At 38.8% G+C, this 21,248-nt stretch overlaps 1 protein-coding gene across 2 annotated transcripts in view; it reads left to right on the top strand.

Annotated features, from left to right (window-relative positions):
• Positions 1–19,924, top strand: part of LRRC4C (leucine rich repeat containing 4C) — a 155,020-nt gene extending 135,096 nt beyond the window's left edge. For both annotated transcript variants that reach the window (XM_019948523.3, XM_073808793.1), the window contains one exon: positions 17,016–19,924. In XM_019948523.3, coding sequence (XP_019804082.1) covers positions 17,058–18,980 — 1,923 coding nt within the window. In that variant the 5' untranslated portion in view covers positions 17,016–17,057 and the 3' untranslated portion in view covers positions 18,981–19,924. The remainder of the gene's footprint in view (positions 1–17,015) is intronic.
• Positions 19,925–21,248: the final 1,324 nt, after the last annotated feature.

Raw genomic sequence — 21,248 nt, 5'->3', positions numbered from 1 at the left:
AACTTAATCTCTTATTTCTTAGATGAAAGTGAATTATAAATAGAAATTTTAATATTTTTCTTTCATGTCCTAATAGATCATCCTGGTAGCTTTGGGATTGAGGAGAGTGGGTAAGAAAAAGAATCTCTCCACGTGCTCTGGAAGGGGGTCAACAAAGTTTTTCTATAGGGGGCCAAAGAGTAAGTATTTTGGCTTTGCAAGCCATATAGTTTAGCACCCCTATACGATTTGGCACATTAATATGAAAGCAGCCATAGGAAATACAGACACAAATGGGTGTGGTAGTGTTCTGACAAAACTTTATTGACAAAAACAAATGCTGGGCCAAATTTTGCCTGTGGGCAGTTGTTTGCCAACTACTGATCTTAGAGTCTGGCCTACATCTCCACCCACCTTCTGCTTCTGCTCATGTGGCGGCTACACTTAAAAGATGGGACTGGGAAGTGTGAGAGTGACAACCGTATCATAATTGCCCTCATTTGTGGACTTTACTCTTGATCATACTTATTTTTGAATCAACTTTATCTTTCCGGTATTCCTTTGGCATAGTAAGAGCACATATTCTGTCTTCACTTTACAGAGGGCGCAGAAAGTTCAAGTGGCTTGTATCAGGTGTCACCCTGCATCTGTAATATCTATATTGGAATATGACTGTCAGCCCTGTGTTTTTTCAGTTGGACTATTCTTTCTAAAATGCGTTCTTTAGAGAACAAAGGAAGATGGTGGGAGAAATAACTGAGAAGCAATTTTCATTATCTAAACCAAAAACAAGTCGTTAAGTAATAGCTTAAACAGGGAGGCTTCCCTACTTTCTTATCCCATGGAGACACCATAGGGGATCCCGTTCTTTATTGCTTTTCATGTATATTCCTGAGTTTTTTTCATGGTGTATTTTTGGAAATGATGCATTGTAGGCAACTGAATACAGGGAGTTTTGGCTTTGTGCAGTACTGTGTTAACGGAAGCTTGTGCATGTTGGAAACAAGTCCTCGTTTTGCAAGGTTCCATGGTAACTGAGAGCAAATCAGTTATAAAAGAACTGTGCAAAAAAGAGGACTTGGTTTCGATATGCATGACCTCTGGTTAACAAGCACGGTGCAAAATAAGGACTGCCTCAAGTAAATAAATAAGAATCCCATTTCCAAATGTCTGCATTTGCCATATAATTCCCTCTTTTGTGGTCATTAGGGGGAAACAAAGAAATCGCTGATTACAGTCATTTCCATTATCTGACATGTCATCTGCAAGGTTTCCTCATTATGCAATGTTAACAGTGTTGAGGTTACTTGAAACCAGTTCCAGGTCCAATTAGGAGGCCATCCCTGCTATCTGCATTCCGATTAAATGACATTGCCTGGAAATCAGAGAAAGAGTCTACTCTGTTTCCTTCCCTTGCTCAGAACTCATAAACACAGACTCAAAGAGTTTCCTTATCAGGTTTTTCTGGGTCATTTGGGTGAATTTATTAAACTCTTAAATCATGCTGAAAACTGGAAGGCGGTGGCCCTGAGATCTTCAGTAGGAGCCAGGACCAGATGTATAGGACTTGCTCTGATGTTTTCCATAGTCCAAACTATACAGAAGAGAAAGCAGCCAATGAGGGGTCAGGAATCAGGGGAGTTGGTGAAATGGAAAGGGAGTCTCACCAAGTTAAGAATTGCAGACCAGAGATAGGAAATCATGCTATCGTGTCAAGCTGTATTGTAGCTAAAAAGCAGAGCTTAGCCCAGACCTTCATTTTCTCAAACCTCAATTATTGAAATAATTTTGTAGTTGACCTTCAGGTCTCAGAGTGCCCTCTTTCCTATCCGTACCCCATATTATTGCAAATTTGCTTTTCCTCAAATACTCTTCTCACTGTCCTTTTCCCTTCCAACAAAAGGAGAAAAATCAAGTCCCTACAACCCATCCCAGGAATCAATATAGAATTTCCATTTCTTTGGTCTATTTTTCATAGTCTGGTGCTATTTTACTTATCCTACCTTATCCCACTGGTTTTCAGTATATATTCCTAGTGGAAATCAGATCGTGCATCTCTTTGCCCTATGCTCATATTCACTGCCATACATTTCCCACCTACCACATGCCTGTTTCCAATAAACTCTTTCCTCTCTCTCTCTCTCTCTCTCCCTCTCTGTCCCCCTCTCTCTCTCCCCCCTCTCTCTCTCCCTCTCCCCTTCTCCCCTTCTCTCTCTCTCTCCCTTCCCTCTCTCCCTCCCTCTCTCTCCCCCTGTCCCTCTCCCTTCCCTCTGTCTCTCCCTATCTCCCCCCTTCTCTCCCTCCCTCTCTCTCCCCCTCTCCCTCTCCCTTCCCTCTCTCTCTCTCTCTATCTCCTTCTCCCCCTCTCCCTCTCTCTCCCTCTCCCTTCCCTCTCTCTCTCTCTCTCCCCCTCTGTCCCCCCTCTCTCTCTCCACCCCTTCTCCCCCTCCCCCTCCCTCTTTCTTTCTCCCTCTCTTTCTGTCTCCCTCTGTCTCCCTCTCTCTCTCTCTCTCTGCTAGTATGTGTTTCCTATTACCTGCTCCTAAACCACACTGTGTATTCTTCCCTAGCACTTTCTGCTGTGTTATAGTTCCTTGTTTATTCACTTAAGAATCACACTAAACTTTAAGATTCTTGATGGGAGAACTTGGCCCTAAGTGTCAGGAATTGAGGACCCTGCTTGACACTCAGTAAACACTCAGCAAATATCACTGAAGGAATAAATGCCTATGTTTTTCTGTCTCTTGGAATGCCAGACCTTTTGCTTATCCAAATGCACATATCCTACTAAATCTCATGTCTGCATAGCCTTCACTGACTGTTTAAACCTTATTGGTTCCCTCCTTGTAATTATCCACACAATCACATGCACGCTCAGGATACACACCGGCATTGGTTCTTGACTGTTGTTTATGTTAGGGATGTCTTAGCACAGTGTTTCAAACGGTCAGTGACAGGCAGTTACAGCGTGGAAATAGTTCCCTCAGAGGTAAAGTTCACACAGTGCTGGTGAGCATACTTTGAATCATATATTAGAGCTAGAGCTAAAATTACATTAGAGATTCTTTTTCCCAGCATCCTACTATGAAATGAATCCCAGATATTTTTACATATATATATACATACATATATGTTTGTGTGTGTATATGTGTGTGTGTGAGAGCACAGTCTAGGAAATTAAGGCTTTGCACTGTTTAATAATAGCGAAGAAGGTACTTGGTGAAATATTAGAAGGTGATTTAAAAATCTGAATGGCTTTGTATATGTGATATTTATTCTTTTCAGAATAAATAAATAAATTAATAAACAAATCTGCATGTCAATTTAAATTGCATTACAATTAATTACAAAAATCCATATGCCTTTTGGGTGCTATTGTTGGTTTGTTTGTTTTCAACCTATAAAGGCAATGATCACCTTAGCACAGGGCATTTCCTAAGGATTCATGAGCAGTTGCGGGTTAATGGCTATCAACTCTTCCCAGCTAGTCATCAATCCAAAGGAAGCATGGGAAGCAAGGTCATTAACTGTATTAACAACTTTTGGACATCAAATCCTTCCCTCCCTACCTTGCCAAGGACTTATGTTTAAGATGGACCTGTTAGATTTTCAAAAGCTTGTTTAGTTACTTGCCCTTTCATTAACCTGGACAGAAAATATATATAAATATTAATGTTAATGTACAAACACATGTAGAAAGACAAAAGAATAAATATTAGCCTTTGTGGACCAACAGGAGAATGTCATGAGGAGAAAAATAAATTTTCATATTTTGACTGAGTATAATTGGAAATGTTCTCCCTCTTTTATTTGTTTTCCTTTTATTCCCTTTTTCAAACTGAAAGTCTAGAGAAAAACATCGTGTTGTGCATCTTGAGAGGCTAAAACATGTGTCTAGTTTTTGCAATTCAACCTTATTTAACATGTTTTTTTTTTTTTTTTTTTGGCAGTAGGGTATTCTTATTGGGGCTTGGTTGTATTTGTTTTAATGGAATATTATTTTTTCTCATTCTTGTTATACAGCTGACTTTCACTAATAATAATAAGCATGATATTTTTTCCTTTGGCATCTGTCACGATTACCCAAAATATTCTAAGAGATAGATAAACACAGCAATTCACCTACAGTATCTCCGTGTATTTTCCTTTGAGGAATAAACTATGGCAAAATGAAGGAAAGTTCTGGATCAGAGAAGTTCCCGTTTCCTTTCTGTGGAAGAAGCTCTGGATCCCATTGCATCGTGCAGCATTCTGATTCTTACACTGACACAAATTCCTTAAAGTAATGACATGGAGGGACAAATTTTCACTGAGTGCCAAGTTTAAGGTGTGTGACAAGGCTCATCATCAAAAAAGAAGACTGCATTCCAAGACCTTTCCCAATGTACATTTGTCTGGAAGAATTTATTCAAGACCTGGGTCTAGTCCTTAGTTTTCTAATCTCAGAAATTTGATTTTGGTAGCTCATCATGAGAAGGGTGTAGACACACTTACTAAACACATACGAAATATAGAATATAGAACAGAATGCCAATTTGCTAAACTACAGCTAGAACTATAACAAATCCTTCAAATACTTTAGTCTGTCAAATCTTTCTGTGTGAAATTTAAACTTTTTTGGAATCATAAATCTCTTTGAATATGTGGTGACAAAACCAGTGAATAATCTTCTTATAAAAATACACAATCACATTTATACGAAAATGTGCATATGATTTCAAAAGATTTACAAATGATTTGAAATCCATTCATGAATGTCTTAGGAACCCAAGGATTGAACTATGAATTTTCATGGAAAAGCAAATTATAATTAAATAAGGTGGCTGGTAAGAAATCAAACTAAGAAAATGTGATTGTATGATTCAAATTGCTTTAACATCAGATTATAATAGTCTGATGCATCAATCATTCTCCACAATTGGATTTCAACTGTCACCAGGACTAGACAAATAACAAGAAAAACAGCAACAAGCATTCATACAGTATTGACTGTGTACCAGGCACTGTTCTAAATCCTTCTTTATGTATTAACTCGTGTATCCTCAGTAATAGAGTATATAAACCAAATTATCCAACCTATAGGCAGTTTTACAGACAAGTACTCTACACATTTGAATCTTTGATTTTTAAAAAGTCTCTACATTCCATTAGTGTTCACTTAGTTATGTAAGTAGTTGGTATTCTATACCAACCAACCTTTTCTTGAGCACATTTATTCTTCCTTCCTTCCTTCCTTCTTCTTTCCTCTCTCCTTCCTTCTTTCTCTCTCTTTCTCTCTCCCTCCCTCCCTCTCATTTAATACACAGATATTTAGTATATACCATGTGCCAGGTACTGTAATATCATATTTAGGATACAGTTTATTGCTGGTAAGGATAGATTTTTACCCTAATCTATTGTTTTTAATCACCCATTTTCATGCTGATTTTTGATAATCTACTTCTTCTCAATGTTAATTTATTTATAAGTTTTTTTGGGGGGTTGAGAGGGCAAGAAGTTATTGTTGAGACCCCTCTTTACCATTGTGTACTATTTTTATTTTTTTGGTTTACATATGGGTCTTATCACTAGACCTTGATAAACTTAGCTAATCAACCTGACTCCTGACTATGAATTGAAATGTGAACTACTTTTCAGTACTGCAACTCAGCAAATATTTACTGAGTGCCTAGACATCATCCAGTTCCTGTCTTTAAGAAGCTTATGATTAACTAGATTGAATGCATTCCCAAACATTTGCATTCAAACACAGATTTGATAAATGCTGTAATCTTGACATTACAGATCCTTAGGGGAAGGATGAATTAATACTGGCCAGTAAAACCAAAGAAAATCTAGTAGAAATGGTCATTGTAAAATTGTCTCTGAATTTGGGTACAATTTTGAAAGAAAAATCAGGGTAGGACATCCCAGGGCATGGGAAAAACAGGAGTAAGCCTTTGAAGAGGAAAAGTAGGGAGTATATTTTTAGAATCAGAAACAGACTGCAGCCGAGACTGTACTATGGAGAACAGTGGGAGATGAGACTGGGAAAGCAGTATGGCTCAGCCTCGGGGAGTGTCTTACGTATCGCACTAAGGCAGTAGTTTTCAAGAGGGCAAATTTGCCTCCCAGGGGACATTGGCAATATCTGGAGACACTGTAGATTGTCACAATTGGGGGTGTTACTGGCATCTAGTGGGTAGAGGATGCAAGAGATTTAGGCTTTATTCTGTAAGCACTGGGAAACCATTGTTGGGTTATGTTCTCTTGGACAGTTATTGTCTAGGTCCCTGTGTGTTGTTACACAAAGTGTGTAAAGTGTTACTGTGCAAATCTCCCTCAGGAATAGTATAAAAAGAAAACACCAATTTTGGAGGTAAGGAAATGCATACATTAATCATTTGGTGGACCTTGAATCCAAGAAAAAAGAAAGAACAAAAAGGAAAGAGAGAGAAGTGAAGTCTTAATGCATTGGGAGGGCTCCAGCCTTAAAAATATTAGTGCAAACGAGAATGCAGGTATTGTTACAAACAGGCACATTTCCGATCATTGGTACTGTCTGATTTCGTTTCCTGAAGAGTGAGATATCAAATAGTATATGTCACTTGAGGTTTTAAGCTTTTTTCCTTGGCTATGCATTTCACTAAACCAACACAGCAAGCAACTATCATAAAAATGCAAACATAGCCCTGAGCACCTCAAATCCCACCCTTTAGTTCCAGAAACATGTAGTCAACTATATTTCATTTCTTCATAAATAATCAAGCACAGCAAGTGAACATGATCAAAAGAATTCATAAACAGCCAAAACTATGTACCAGGTATGCTTATCTCTCCTGCATCATGTGAGGCTAAACAAGCAGGGAAAAAACAAATTAATTTTATTTTTAGCCTTGCCAAGTCTTTAGCTATATTTCTAGGTCTGCTTTCCTAACACGAAGTAGATTTGACTTTCTGTAGCTAAGACAAAGTTGGAGCTGCCACCGCCTACCCCAATACCTTGCCTAATCCATGCTGTTCTTTTCGATTGTGACGGAAGAATTAGACATTTTTCACCCAAGGATTTTCTAATTAATGGTTCAAATGTGTTCTAGAAGCAGAAATGTGATGATCAAGAGACTCTTCCATTTTAAAGAAAATTTGAGGATGATTTGACTTTCGGTCTATGAGAATTCTTGTTCTCTGCTCTAAGTGGTCTGACCTAATGGAGGGACCCAAAAGCTGAGTCAAGCCTCCTTAGTTCTGCAGTACATGTGGGTATCATGTGAAGCAAATCATGGAAGCAACTTAATGCATCATCTACTTGTAATTTTCAAGGCAATCGTGTTATTTTAGGCACATACAGTAGAGGGCATTGTCTGGCCAAACTTAAAACAGGGCTGCTATTGACAAGAACAGATAAAGAGAAAGAAATAAGGAAGGATTTTCCTTCCCAAAAAAATAAAGAAAATTTAAAAAGTAAAAATAAACAAAGAGAGCAAGAAGACAATGAAATGAATTTTATATTGCTTTGTTCTCTCCACCTTTTCTCTGTAGGAAGACTTCTATGAAAATAACTAAAAACTGGACAAGAATCATTCCAGAAATTAATGAAATTTCTATTATGTGAGTTGGACTCTACTAGATGCTAAGGATCAATTAGTAAATATGATATTATTTAGGTCTTCAGTGAGCATATAGCCTTAATTATCTACAAACTGCTTCCATCTGCTTGAACACTCATGCATTCATTCATGCATTTAACAAATGTTTGATGAGTATTTTTCTGAAAGAATATCACTAGAGTAGATAAGACGCTCCTCCAAGGAACTTAACATTCCACTCAGGTGAGACAGGCAGTAAGAAAATAAACATTGAAATATATGAGGAAAATATTGAATGAGAAGTACTCTGATGACAGTTAAAATGGTAATCTGACTGATGCTGACGGAGGGTCTGCTTTAGGCTGGGTGATCAAGAATGAATCTTCTGAGAAAGTAAAATTTAAAGGGAGTCTTGAATGAAAGGAATATCAACCATGCAAAAACCCAAGGACAGGTGTTGCAGGCAGAGGGAACCTTAGTGCAAAGGTCCTGAGGAAGGAAAAGGCTTCGAGCATTTGAGGAACAAAGAAAATTCAATATGGTTGAAGACAGAAGGCAAAATGAAGAGAAGTTGAAAGATAAGAGAGATTAGGCAACTATCAGATAATCATATGTTGGAGGCCAAAACAGTTTACATTTTGCTCTAAAAGGGTATGAAGTCAATAGGAGCATTTTCAGCTGAAGAATGACATGAACATATTTATATTTGTAAACTTCATTCTAGATGCTGTATGAAGAATTAATTGTGGTGAAGCAATTGCAAAAGTAAAGAAACTGGTAAGAGGGTATTTCAGTGGTCCAAGTTAGAAATGAAGATGATTTGGCTAGAAAGGGACAATGAGGAAAAGTAGATAGATCCATTTATATTTTAATAGTAAAGTCAGTATTTTAATGAATAGGGTTGTGCTGCATGTAAATAAAAAGAAAAGTCAAGGAAGGTCCTTACATTTTTGCCTTGAGCAATTGGATGTGTGATAATGGCATTTACGAAGGTGCAGGGCAGGTTTGGGGATTTTCTTTCAGTATATGGTACACCATTTAATTCATATAATTCTCTCAATGTCTATTAATGTTATCATCGCTCCCACTTAGGAAGGTGCAGTTCAGAGAAAGCTAATTTACCAAAGAATGGTTATGCCAAAGAATACTTGGCCAACCTTCTAACTCACCTCATTTTACTCTAAATCTGGTTTTTGTTCCACTAGGTTTTGCTGATATAGATTGGGTGTCTTTCTATGCTTCAACATTGTTTCAAGTTGGAAAGTACAGTATGTCCTCAAGAAACCAAAACTGAATGTGTGTTTCATAGTCCTTTTTGTATAATTTACAATGTGGACATGAGCAGCATTAGAGATCAAAAATGCATCTTTCCTTACTTGTGCATCAGAGTTTCAAAAGTGATACCCTGCTCCCTCTGTGTAAACCAGTATTTTTTAATGAGACTACATACAGAAGCTAATTTTGCCTTCACTGGCATTTCATGCTCTACAGGATTTCAACTAGGGATGACTAATTTGAAGCTATACATGTCTGAGTAGTCAGATAATCAGACTGAAGATCAGTTCCATTCTGTTCTAAAGTAATGCTAGGGGTGTCGATTATTGAAGTCATCTGCCTCTTCCATCAACCACTCCTCTTTCCAATTTCTTTTATGCACAAGGATGGAGCCTTCCTAAAATAATGCTCTCACCAATGCCCTTCCTGCTTAAGAGCCTGGAGTGTCTTCCTAAGTTTCTTTATTGAAGCAAATCCAAACTCTCCTACCAGGCATTCACTGCCCCTCAGTTGGGCCAACTTAACTATCTAAATTCTGCTGTGTAAGTCTTCTGCTTCCATTAAGTCATTTTTCTTTTATTTCACTCTCCTACTCCTCTTCTTTTATAAGTCATCTATGCCTTCCTCCATCACCTGCCTCAATGCAAGGTTATATCCCTTTAAGGACCTACATAAAATCCCAAACCCTCTTCTTAAAATTTTTCTGATTATCTACGACATTTAAATGTTTTATGGCATTTAAATATCGAATACACTGATTTACATTAGTACCTAGATACACATATGTACACTTTTTATTCTTGATAGGTATCTATGCATTTGTATTACAGCTCCAATAAGTTTGTAAAGTTCTAGAAGGCATGGTCACCTTAGCTCTTTTCTATCCCTTCTTATACTCTCCAGAACGTAGCAACATGTTAGCCACATGGGTTGTTATGGTTTTTTCTTCCATTAATACATATTTCTCTCCACTCACTGCTTTTTCTTATCTAATGATATTGTAATCTTGTCACTTCTAAACACTAAACACATGTATTCCTGTACTATAAGTTAGGTAAGTCTTCTAGAAAAGTGAAAATGCAGATCCAGGTGGTTTTTCTTTCCTTAAAAATCAATTTTTGGGCTTCCCTGGTGGCGTAGTGGTTGAGAGTCCGCCTGCCGATGCAGGGGACACGGGTTCGTGCCCCGGTCCAGGAAGATCTCACATGCCGCGGAGCGGCTGGGCCTGTGAGCCATGGCCGCTGAGCCTGCGCGTCCGGAGCCTGTGCTCCGCAACGGGAGAGGCCACAACACTGAGAGGCCCGCGTACCGCAAAAAAAAAAAAAAAAAAAAAATCAATTTTTAAAAATCCCAACTTTTTCTAGAAACATTGCAAGGTCAGTGTATATAGCCAAAGAGCCTCCTGTTGACTTGACAGGTTCAGTACCCAGGTTACAGCCATTTAAGCCTTGTATCACTTCCATTACATTTGCCTTGAGGGTCAGCCCTGGGCGTATTTACAAAAATTTTCTTTCTCTGTACATGTGCAGAGCCATATATTCCTGCATGAGGGAGGAAAGCTCAACAGATTTGCAAAACTGGGTTTCGAATGGGAAAAAATAATGAACTATATTAGGAAATAGTTGTAAAATAAATTTGATTTGGGGGGTGAGCTATCTTTGATAATGATGTTATTTAGTTTGTTGCTTTTCCTTTTCCTGTGTATTCTATCACTCTTTAAAATTTAAAGAGCTATCCAGAGAAATGATTACAATAGAAAGCCTTCTTAGCAAGGTGGGGATGAGCCTCACCTCCTTTCTTATAAGCAAATCATTTTGCCTCATCTTACTTTGTTCTCTTTGGTAGGTCTCAGGTATATAATGGTATAAGAAATCAGAATTTTTCTGTATTTGCCTTTTCTTTGCTCTTGGTTTGGGGAAGTGGGAGATAGCGAGAAATAGAGATAGAGAGGAGAATGACTATGAAAGCATCAGGTAGGTCTGGCTGTAAGTAACCAGAAAAATAATGAACTGTTTATACTGTAAGGAATTGATTATTGCACATAATAATAAAATACAGAGGAAAAACTGTTACAGGATTCATTTATTTAGCTGCTTGTCACAATATCAGAAATGCAAATTCTTCCCCTCTTTCCATGTTTTCCTTCCTTAGCACATCAGCTTTGTCCTCAGGCTGCCTCCTGTCTTGGCCACAAGATGGCTGCAGCAACTCTCCGTATCTTATACCCACAACAATACCCAGAAACAGAACAAAGAACTACTCCTTCCCCTTGTCTTTCTTCATATTAGTGGGGGAAAAAAAAAAAAAAATCCCAGAACCCCCTCAGCTGACCTCTCCTCACATCTCATTGGCCAAATTGTGTCACGTGCCCAGACCTGATCAGTCTCTGGCAATAGGAATGCTACAACCAATGTTTATTTAGAAAAGAACTCAGCAAACTATAGTCCAAAGGTTAGTCCACCATCTGTTTTTGAATGCCCTGTGAGCTGAGAATGTTTTGGAATTTTTAAATAGTTGAAAAAATTTTTAAGAAAATTTTGAGACATATGAAAATTATATACAGTTCAAATTTCAGCGCCCATAAATAGTTTAACTGGAACATAGCCATGCACAATCATTTACCTTTGTCTAGAACTACTTTCAAGCTACAATGGCAGAGTAGAGTAGTTGCTACTGGAGACCATACGACCTATAAAGCATCAACTATTTACTATCTGGCCCTTTACAGAAAATGTTTGCCTAGTACTAGCTTAAACCAAATTCTATGAACTAATCAAGGTTGGGCCAGCCTCTCCCAAAGCAGATAATATAGTTTTATGATTTTTTTTTTTTTTTTTTTAGAATGAAAGTCAATCTTCCTGAACAAAATTTTCTAGGGAAAGAGTATGCGAGTAGGATGTTGGGTTGGCAACAAATTCAGAGAGAGACAGACAGAAAGATTAGAGTTCAAGCATATTTTAGGTGAATAACTCATCTTTAGTTCTGTTTAAAAAGTTGATTCTGAAAATGTCACCAACACAAACTGTTGGTAAGACAGAGCTGAGTTTTTTGCTTACTAAGGGGAAGCACCACCCCACAGAGGTCCAGGAGAGTCTATGGGTGGAGTGGTGAAGATTAAGCCAGAATTTATTGAGAACTGGAAGTTTGATTTTTAGGAGAATCGTTCAATGTGGGAACTTGATGAGGATCAGGTAAGAATTATGATACAACAATCCAGGAGTGGAGAAAACACCGAGGTGAAGCAGAAGATTCAAAAAATCCTAGAGCACAGACTTCTGTTAATGCTTTCCCTGAAAGAGTTGATAGATCTTTGGGCAAGTTTCTCTAAGGACAATGAAACTGTTTTGGCAGGAGAATTTCAGAAGAGGATAGAGATGCTGATAGAGACCATGGCAGAGCTAAGTCGATTTGATGTTGATGGTGAGGTATGGTGTGGAGGTCTCAGTCTCCTTTCTAAATGTGGGGTTTTGCTTCTCAATGTTTAGAGAGGTTTGTTGCAGATACATGTGATTGTGAATATGTGGTCTGTTGAGATGGGAGGGCTGATTGTGGTTAACTAAATGTATCTTTCTCCCACCTCGCTTGCAAACTAGTTCCATTGTCTGGACAACAGTCTATGCTGACTTAGCAATGATACTGTGCTACTCTCCCTCCTTCAGTTCCTTCTGTGTCCTGAAGCATAGGTAAGGAAAGAAGAAAGGTCTGTTGACAAAAAGTCAGGATATCCTCTGGGACAAGGCTAAAAGTATTATAGTTTAATTCAAAACCCACACAGATCCATTTGTAAATAAATGCTATGAGATGACATCGTAATGGAAGTGTGTACTTTTAAATTGATTTCCTTTTGATGTGATAAAAACATCTTCTGAAAGAGATATTGAAACCTGGCTTTCGATGGAAAGTAACATAATTCAGATTTTAAAATAGAAAACCTTTTGTTGATAGTAGTTTACTCGATTCAGCGCATGTACCAAGCTTTATTTGCGGCAGGTTATAAATTAGCTTTGAACCAACTATAATTCATAAATTGTTACTTATGACTGATTTACAGGCAATCTCATTAATTGCAATAGCAAAAAGACCTTGAAGTAAGCAAGAAATAGAAAATAAAACAACCCGGGGATTGAAAATGGGGAGACACACATACGCTACGATTAAGAGCAATGTATCATATTTCGGTATGTTTTACTGATAGTATGTTTCTGATAATTTACTGATAGTATGTTTCTGGTCATTCCAGTTCATCCTTACCACAACTTTGAATAATAAGTATTAGTGTTATTCCTATCTTATATAAGAGGAAGAAGCTCCCATCACTTTTTATTTTAAAATGTAGTAAATATTTATTACTTATTATGAGCCAGTAACTTTATCTGTATTATGTGACAGTGCTAACAAAAGCCTTTTGAGTAAGTAACTCTGTTGTTTCCCTTTTACAAATGCGGAAAGTAAGCTATAGACAGGTGAAGTAACTTTCCCAATTGCAGGGTCATGGGGGTTAAAGCAGGCATATAAATTCAAAGTCTTCATGAGCCTTTTCTCTGACCACCGGCCATGGCTGCCTTTGTTATTTCATATTTTAAAGGGATAAAGGTAGCAAATGGCAGAATAAGGACGTATCTTTTTCACTTTTGTGCGATTTCCAGTCAACCAGTTATTTTGACCTCTGTTGCCAGAGACCCTAGGATTCTAGAGAGAGTCATGGAGTGGGAGGTGGGAGGAGGGATGGAGGAGTAGGGCCCTATGACCCCAATCCTAAAAGCATCTATCAATTAATATATTAGAGATTTTATGTGCTGTTCTTTTTTCTTTCTTTCTTTCTTTTTAAAAATTCCCTCTTCAGAAGTGTGTTTTGGGGAAAGGGGAACATATGCAATGAAAATACTGAATCACATGAATGACAGATTTTCTGTGGTCATGATCACTGGCAATTTAAATAAGATTCTACTTAAAATAGAAATCTACAAGGGTTTTTAAGGTTGTGTTTAAACTTACAATGAAGGAAAACTCCCAATCTAACTCAGGGTGAGAAGCCTGCCAGCCACATTGTTGTGGTATGAATAATTTCAGTGGGTTCTGGAACACAGGAGCTATCCCAGTTGCCTGGTATCTAGCCCTGGGATGATGAGGGCAGAGGGATAGTGGCTCAAGTGTAAAGAGCCCTGTAAAAACTGATAAAGGAAATGATTGGGGTACTGGCTCCATAATGGTTGCCTTGAATATGAAAGGCATGCCTGTGAGCCCGTCCTTTACTATCTCTAGGAATTACCTAGCCCTTGGAGGGGCAGTCTCTCCAGGATAAGCACAGCCCCGTATCAAAACATCAGAAAATACAGAAAGTAAAAGGCATGATTAAATACATTGGTACACATCACTATACCAGGTACTGTGCTGTCAGGAGGCTAAGAAGAGACCATGAGACATGGCCACTGTCCTCAGGGAGCTCAAAAGGTAGTGCAGGAAACAGACCCAGGGACAAATGATCGTAGTACTGAATGGTGTGAAAAGTCAACCTAGAGCTGCAGGAGCCCGGAGAAAGGCAGCAAGTCAGTTTGCCACAGAAGGCTGGAAGAAAGAGTAACAACTCAGCACCCAGTGGTCAAATTTCTTTGCTGCCATAGGGAAGGAGACCAAAACAAGCCTCTGAAGCCAGAAAGCATCTATGACTTTAAACCTCACCTTCTTGAGATTCAGGTCCTTTTCTGCCGTTCTGTGAATGTGGGTGTGTATTGAAGGGCTGCTAATGGCAGATACATTTACTGAGTGAAGAATCTCTTTTTATAGGAAAAGAGCCTCTTCTCTGTCTTGTGTACTCTATGAAGATGGAGTTATTTACAAATGTTAATTAACATTGAGAATCTCACCACTGGTAGAAGGGTTATACTCCTAAAGAGGAGACAGACGGCCCTTCTCTCCTCAAGACCTTGAATGGTAGGCATGCAAGAGATGACCAAAAAAGTCCACTTGTCTCTGGAATTGACTTTTCTCTAAGGCTCACTTGGAGCAGCTGGAGGATCTTCCTAATTTTTCTCCTTGCTGCTGGTTTCTTCCAAAACTTTTCTGTCTCCCTGTTAATCTAACATTATCATTCTTAAAAACAAAGCTCATGATAGCATTTCTTTGTATAAACAGAATATGTCGCCTGTAGGATAAAACGGGGACTCTTAAGTTTGGCGTAACCAACTCTTCAGTCTGGACCCGATCTTATCCCAGCTTCTTTCCCATTCTCTTCCCCAGGCTTTCCGTTCTCCCACCGCAGAGGAATTTTTATGGTGCTTTGGTTGTACTAGCATCCTTCATGTTTCCTTGTCTTAGCTCAGCCTGGTCCCTCTGCTCTTCTTTCTTTTCTTTATCAATTTCTTTTACAAAATCTAAATCAGGTGACCCTCCTCTTTGAAAATCTCCTGATTTACCAGCACAGATTGAGTTACTCTGACTTCAGCTCCCTCCTACCAATGTGGCTTGGCCTCAGAGCAATGAACATACATTATTTTGTTTCATCTGTTTGCCTATCTGTCTTACCTCCTGAATTATAATTCCCTCAAGGATGAGGATTATATTCTTCACCTTTGTATGCTCAGTACTTAGCAAAATGTCTGGCTAAGGGAAACAACAATACAGTAGTAGTAATAATAATAATAATATCTAATATTATTGAGTTCTTTCCATATGGAAGGCATTATTCTAAGCCCTTATGAACATTAACTAATTTTATTCTGACAGTAACACTAAGGGTTATGTAATTATGTCATTCCCATTTTGCAAGTAAGATTGAGCCATGGAGAGGATAAGTAACCTGCCCAAGGTGACACGTAATAAATACTAAATTATTGTCTTAGTGCCTTTTTGAATTGGATATGGTGAGCCTCCACACTTTTTTTTCTTCCCAGGAGATTCACAGAAGAGGCACTGTTTATTGAGATGAGAAATTTGGGAGAGGTCATTACACAGGTGCCCAATCCATGATAAGCCAGTTGAGTGGGGTTTATACTGAGTAACACAAGCGTTGGAATTCCTCTTTGTGCCAGAAGAGTTGCAGGAAGTGAGTTGTTTTATTTCCTTCCCAGAAATCTACTTAAAATCAGTAAGAGTAGGGACATAATACATATATAATACAGTTATACTAAGATTTTTTTCTGTGCGTAAACATTATGTTTCATGGGGTGTGATTTAATTTGTGGTATATCTACCTATGGGTAGCAGTTGGCTCTGTTGTCATGAGTTTTTGTATATGAACATCTCTAGAAATTTATGTATATTTGTGCATGTCATTATTCCAGTGTATTTTCACAGGAACTATATGATAAGTTGCCAGTGTTTACAGCTCAGGTCACCCCCAAAGGAAAGGTATTTTAACAAAATTAATTGTGAAAAATATTTTGCTTTTGCCATCATTCTTGCAGAAACTTTTTCATGGAGTTCTTGAGATCATATTCTCCTGGACTGATGAGCTGACCGTCTAAGCCCTGGTTCTGTACTTACTAACCATGTGACTGCATGCATGTCACTTCCCCTACTATTAAATTTCTTCATCTTGAAAATGGAGTCTGTAACAGTTCCTTCCTCAGAGGAATGCTGTAAGGTTAAGAAAGGATCAGGGCATGCAGCCTGTGTAATTACAAAGGGCCCCATACTCAGAAGGGCCCATGCTTGGCTTCATGCCCTTCTGTAACTGATTTGAAATTCTTAATAATTTTTAACAAGACATCCCATGTTTTCATTTTGCCTTGAGCCCTGCAAGTTATGTAGCCATTCTTGGATAGGATTGTTTGTGAACTCCATAGCCTGTGGTGCCTGGCACATAGACTAATCCTCAATAAAATGCCAGGTATTAATAATTTTGCGAGGGAATTTTTAGTTTATTGGTATAGCCCCCACCCCAATTTTATTTTCTGAACTTTTCCAATCTGGTCTGGACATTGAGCCTAATTGTGGGGTACATTTCATATGTCCTCATGCATTCAGCTCAGACTTGGTTGGTAAACACTACAGTAAGGCCCTCTACCTCATTCTTCCATTGCTCTGTGATTGCACATCTGATGGAATATTGGCTGTGGATGGCTGCTGACTCAAAGTACAAAAACACTTCTCTATAAATATGAGCCAGATCGCTTAATAAATGACACTACATACAGTGACTCCAGAAAGACATCTGGAGGAGATCTAATACTCTTTTTTGCTCTCATTGTATTGCAGATTATTAGAACTCCAGAAGGACCAACACCAGATAAATTATGAATGTTGAACAAGATGACCTTACATCCACAGCAGATAATGATAGGTCCTAGGTTTAACAGGGCCTTATTTGACCCCCTGCTTGTGGTGCTGCTGGCTCTTCAACTTCTTGTGGTGGCTGGTCTGGTGCGGGCTCAAACCTGCCCTTCCGTCTGCTCCTGCAGCAACCAGTTCAGCAAGGTGATTTGCGTTCGGAAAAACCTACGTGAGGTTCCAGATGGCATCTCCACCAACACCCGGCTGCTGAACCTCCATGAGAACCAAATCCAGATCATCAAAGTGAATAGCTTCAAACACTTGAGGCACCTGGAAATCCTACAGTTGAGTAGGAATCATATCAGAACAATTGAAATTGGGGCCTTCAATGGTCTGGCAAACCTCAACACCCTGGAACTCTTTGACAATCGTCTTACGACCATCCCAAATGGAGCTTTTGTATATTTGTCTAAACTGAAGGAGCTCTGGTTGCGAAACAACCCCATCGAAAGCATCCCTTCTTATGCTTTTAACAGAATCCCTTCTTTGCGCCGACTAGACTTAGGGGAATTAAAAAGGCTTTCGTATATCTCAGAAGGTGCCTTTGAAGGTCTGTCCAACTTGAGGTATTTGAACCTTGCCATGTGCAACCTCCGAGAAATCCCTAACCTCACGCCGCTCATAAAACTAGATGAGCTGGATCTTTCTGGGAATCATCTGTCTGCCATCAGGCCTGGCTCTTTCCAGGGGTTGATGCACCTTCAAAAACTGTGGATGATACAGTCCCAGATTCAAGTGATTGAACGGAATGCCTTTGATAACCTTCAGTCACTGGTGGAGATCAACCTGGCACACAACAATCTAACATTACTGCCTCATGACCTCTTCACACCCTTGCATCATCTAGAACGGATACACTTACATCACAACCCCTGGAACTGTAACTGTGACATACTGTGGCTCAGCTGGTGGATAAAAGACATGGCCCCCTCCAACACAGCTTGCTGTGCCCGGTGTAACACGCCTCCCAATCTGAAAGGGAGGTACATTGGGGAGCTTGACCAGAATTATTTCACATGCTATGCTCCTGTCATTGTGGAGCCCCCAGCAGACCTCAATGTCACTGAAGGCATGGCAGCTGAGCTGAAATGTCGGGCCTCCACGTCCCTGACTTCTGTATCTTGGATTACTCCAAACGGAACAGTCATGACACATGGGGCGTACAAAGTGCGGATAGCCGTGCTCAGCGATGGGACGTTAAACTTCACGAATGTAACTGTGCAAGATACAGGCATGTACACATGTATGGTGAGTAATTCTGTTGGAAATACCACTGCTTCGGCCACCCTGAATGTTACTGCAGCAAACACTACTCCCTTCTCGTACTTTTCAACCGTCACAGTAGAGACTATGGAACCTTCTCAGGATGAGGCAAGGACCACAGATAACAATGTGGGTCCCACTCCGGTGATCGACTGGGAGACCACCAACGTGACCACCTCTCTCACGCCACAGAGCACAAGGTCAACAGAAAAAACTTTCACCATCCCCGTGACTGATATAAACAGTGGGATCCCAGGAATCGATGAAGTCATGAAGACTACCAAAATCATCATTGGCTGTTTTGTGGCCATCACACTCATGGCTGCAGTGATGCTGGTCATTTTCTACAAGATGAGGAAGCAGCACCATCGGCAAAACCATCATGCCCCAACGAGGACTGTTGAAATCATTAATGTGGATGATGAGATTACAGGAGACACACCCATGGAAAGCCACCTGCCCATGCCTGCTATTGAGCATGAGCACCTAAACCACTACAACTCTTACAAATCTCCCTTCAACCACACAACAACAGTTAACACAATAAATTCAATACACAGTTCAGTGCATGAACCGTTATTGATCCGAATGAACTCTAAAGACAATGTCCAAGAGACTCAAATCTAAAACATTTACAGTTATGAAAAACAAACAATCAAAAAAAAAAGACAGTTTATTAAAAATGACACAAATGACTGGGCTAAATCTACTGTTTCAAAAAAGTGTCTTTACAAAAAAAAAACAAAAAAGAAAAGAAATTTATTTATTAAAAATTCTATTGTGATCTAAAGCCGACAAAATTATGTGTATTCCTCAGAACCTGTTTTTGCTGCACTTATTTACTATTTTCCCACATCTTGTCCCTGCCTTTCCCGATCGCCATATTTTTCATAGGAGATCTCAATTCCCTAAAGAACTGGTCTAGGAAATTTTGTAAGAATTCTGTTACACTTTGAGATTTTTATGGTGAATTCTAGTGGTGAGATCCAGTCTCTTTTGTCTTTCTTTTTTTTCCTCTGTCTTTTCTTTTCCCCCTCTCATGCCCTTATGAAGTAGTCCAATGGGGAATGCAATATTAGAAATAGATTTTTAAGAGAGAACAAGGAAAAAATGCAAGATCTTATATTTTTCATGTAACGACCTGTTCTGTATTTATGAGGAGGAACATACAATGGAAAACAAAAAGTAAGCAAACAATAGATTAATTTACATATGAGCATCTATAAAACCCATGATCTTTTAAACAAATCTAGAACCCGAATTTGTAGATCAAAAGCTAAAAATAAGATTATAAATAAAATATTGTTGTTTTTTCTGTACCTGGACACAACTCATTTGTAGTATGGCTCAAATGTGAGAAACGAAGGTAATTAGATTTCCTACTTTCTAAGAAAGATAATATTATAGTAATCTCCAATCACAGCACCAATCTCTACAGGGTCCTGTTTCAATGGATGACTTGAGTTTTTGATCTATATTCAAGGATGCTGTGGTGTTTTTTCCTTCTCATTAGGGTCACCCTTTGTAGAATGCTCAGATTAAAAAATGATGATTTTGTGAAGTAAATTCAATTCCACTTGAAAGAAAGTTTCAGTATAATTTATTCTCTGTCTCCTAAATAAAATTCTGCTGGCTAAATGAAGTGCAACCACAGAATGCAAAGGTACACTAAATTATCCAAGTTGAAAAATCATTTTTGGTGCTGAGTGTGAGCAAACTCAGTTCAATTCAACAATAATTATTGAAGACCTACTATGTGTTAAACAGTGATGTTAGTGTGTGGACACACTATTAACAAGACCTGGTTTCTGATTTTGAATCACTCACAATCTATATAATATGATTAAAGAAATATCAGTTTATTACTGGGGGCTAGCTTTAATTTTACTGTTAGGTGGAAGGCTGAAAATCAGGACCTTAGAGTTTCAAAATATCAGGTTACTGTTATTACTAAAACCTCCTCATGGTTTCTTCCATCCTTCTGGAAGAGCTGACTCTCTTCTTCCAAATGTAGATTGTAGGGCTGTAAAGAAGTGTATGGATTTGTTGTGACAGATGGATGCTTACCAAGAGGTAGCAAGGCTAATACACTGGTAATTCACTAAAGGTACTTCAAGGAACTGGAGGAATTTTTTGGTATGAAACATACACTAGCTTCCAAGTTAAAAAGGAACTTTCTGGTTACTGGCACCTCAGCACTCTTCTGATATTTTAATATAGTATGTGTCTGACTTCTGTCTTTATCTATGTGAAGCATAGTAAAAATATACATCTCTTATTACTGGCCCTTGAAAACTGCCACCTCATTGGTGAGACAAGAGTTGACTAAGCTAGGGAAAACTTCAGCTCCTGATGAATGAGCAGCTCGGATACTCACACATAACTCCGCAGGCTGGACCTCACACCAGGGTTTTGTGATCTCCAGGTGTAAAAAACCAATCATTACTAGCAAAATAGGTCAGAGAACTGGGAGGAAGAGATAGCAAATGAATGAGACCACACGAGGATCTTGCCTCTATTTTTTGATCACCATTTTTTAGGGGCTTTTTTCTCCCTCATTTCCTACCTCCCTTTGTTAGGAACACAGTTCACATTTGCTTTTACTGTGGAGAAGACTCAAGAAAAGGGAAAACCCATGCTGGCTGTCATTTGTCAAGCTATTCAATATTTAATGTACTTAATATATTTCTAAGCTGTAGATCAGCTTAGAAACCAACCAACCAAACAACTCACCAAGGAATATCTAGTGCTAATGCAAAGAAGACTGGTATAAATTCATAAGGGAAAGAATCCTGCCTTCTCTACTTGGTTTGTGTTCTCCAAGCTCTGTCTTTGCTGATTGGAAGCCTTCTTTCATTTGAACTTACAATTCTTAAGGAGTTAGCTCCAGCACAC

The sequence above is a fragment of the Tursiops truncatus genome, chromosome 8, assembly GCF_011762595.2.
Source record: "Tursiops truncatus isolate mTurTru1 chromosome 8, mTurTru1.mat.Y, whole genome shotgun sequence".
Classification (NCBI taxonomy): Eukaryota; Metazoa; Chordata; class Mammalia; order Artiodactyla; family Delphinidae; genus Tursiops; species Tursiops truncatus.
The sequence above is the reverse complement of the archived record's forward strand: the minus strand, read 5'-3'. Positions and strand labels throughout refer to the sequence as shown.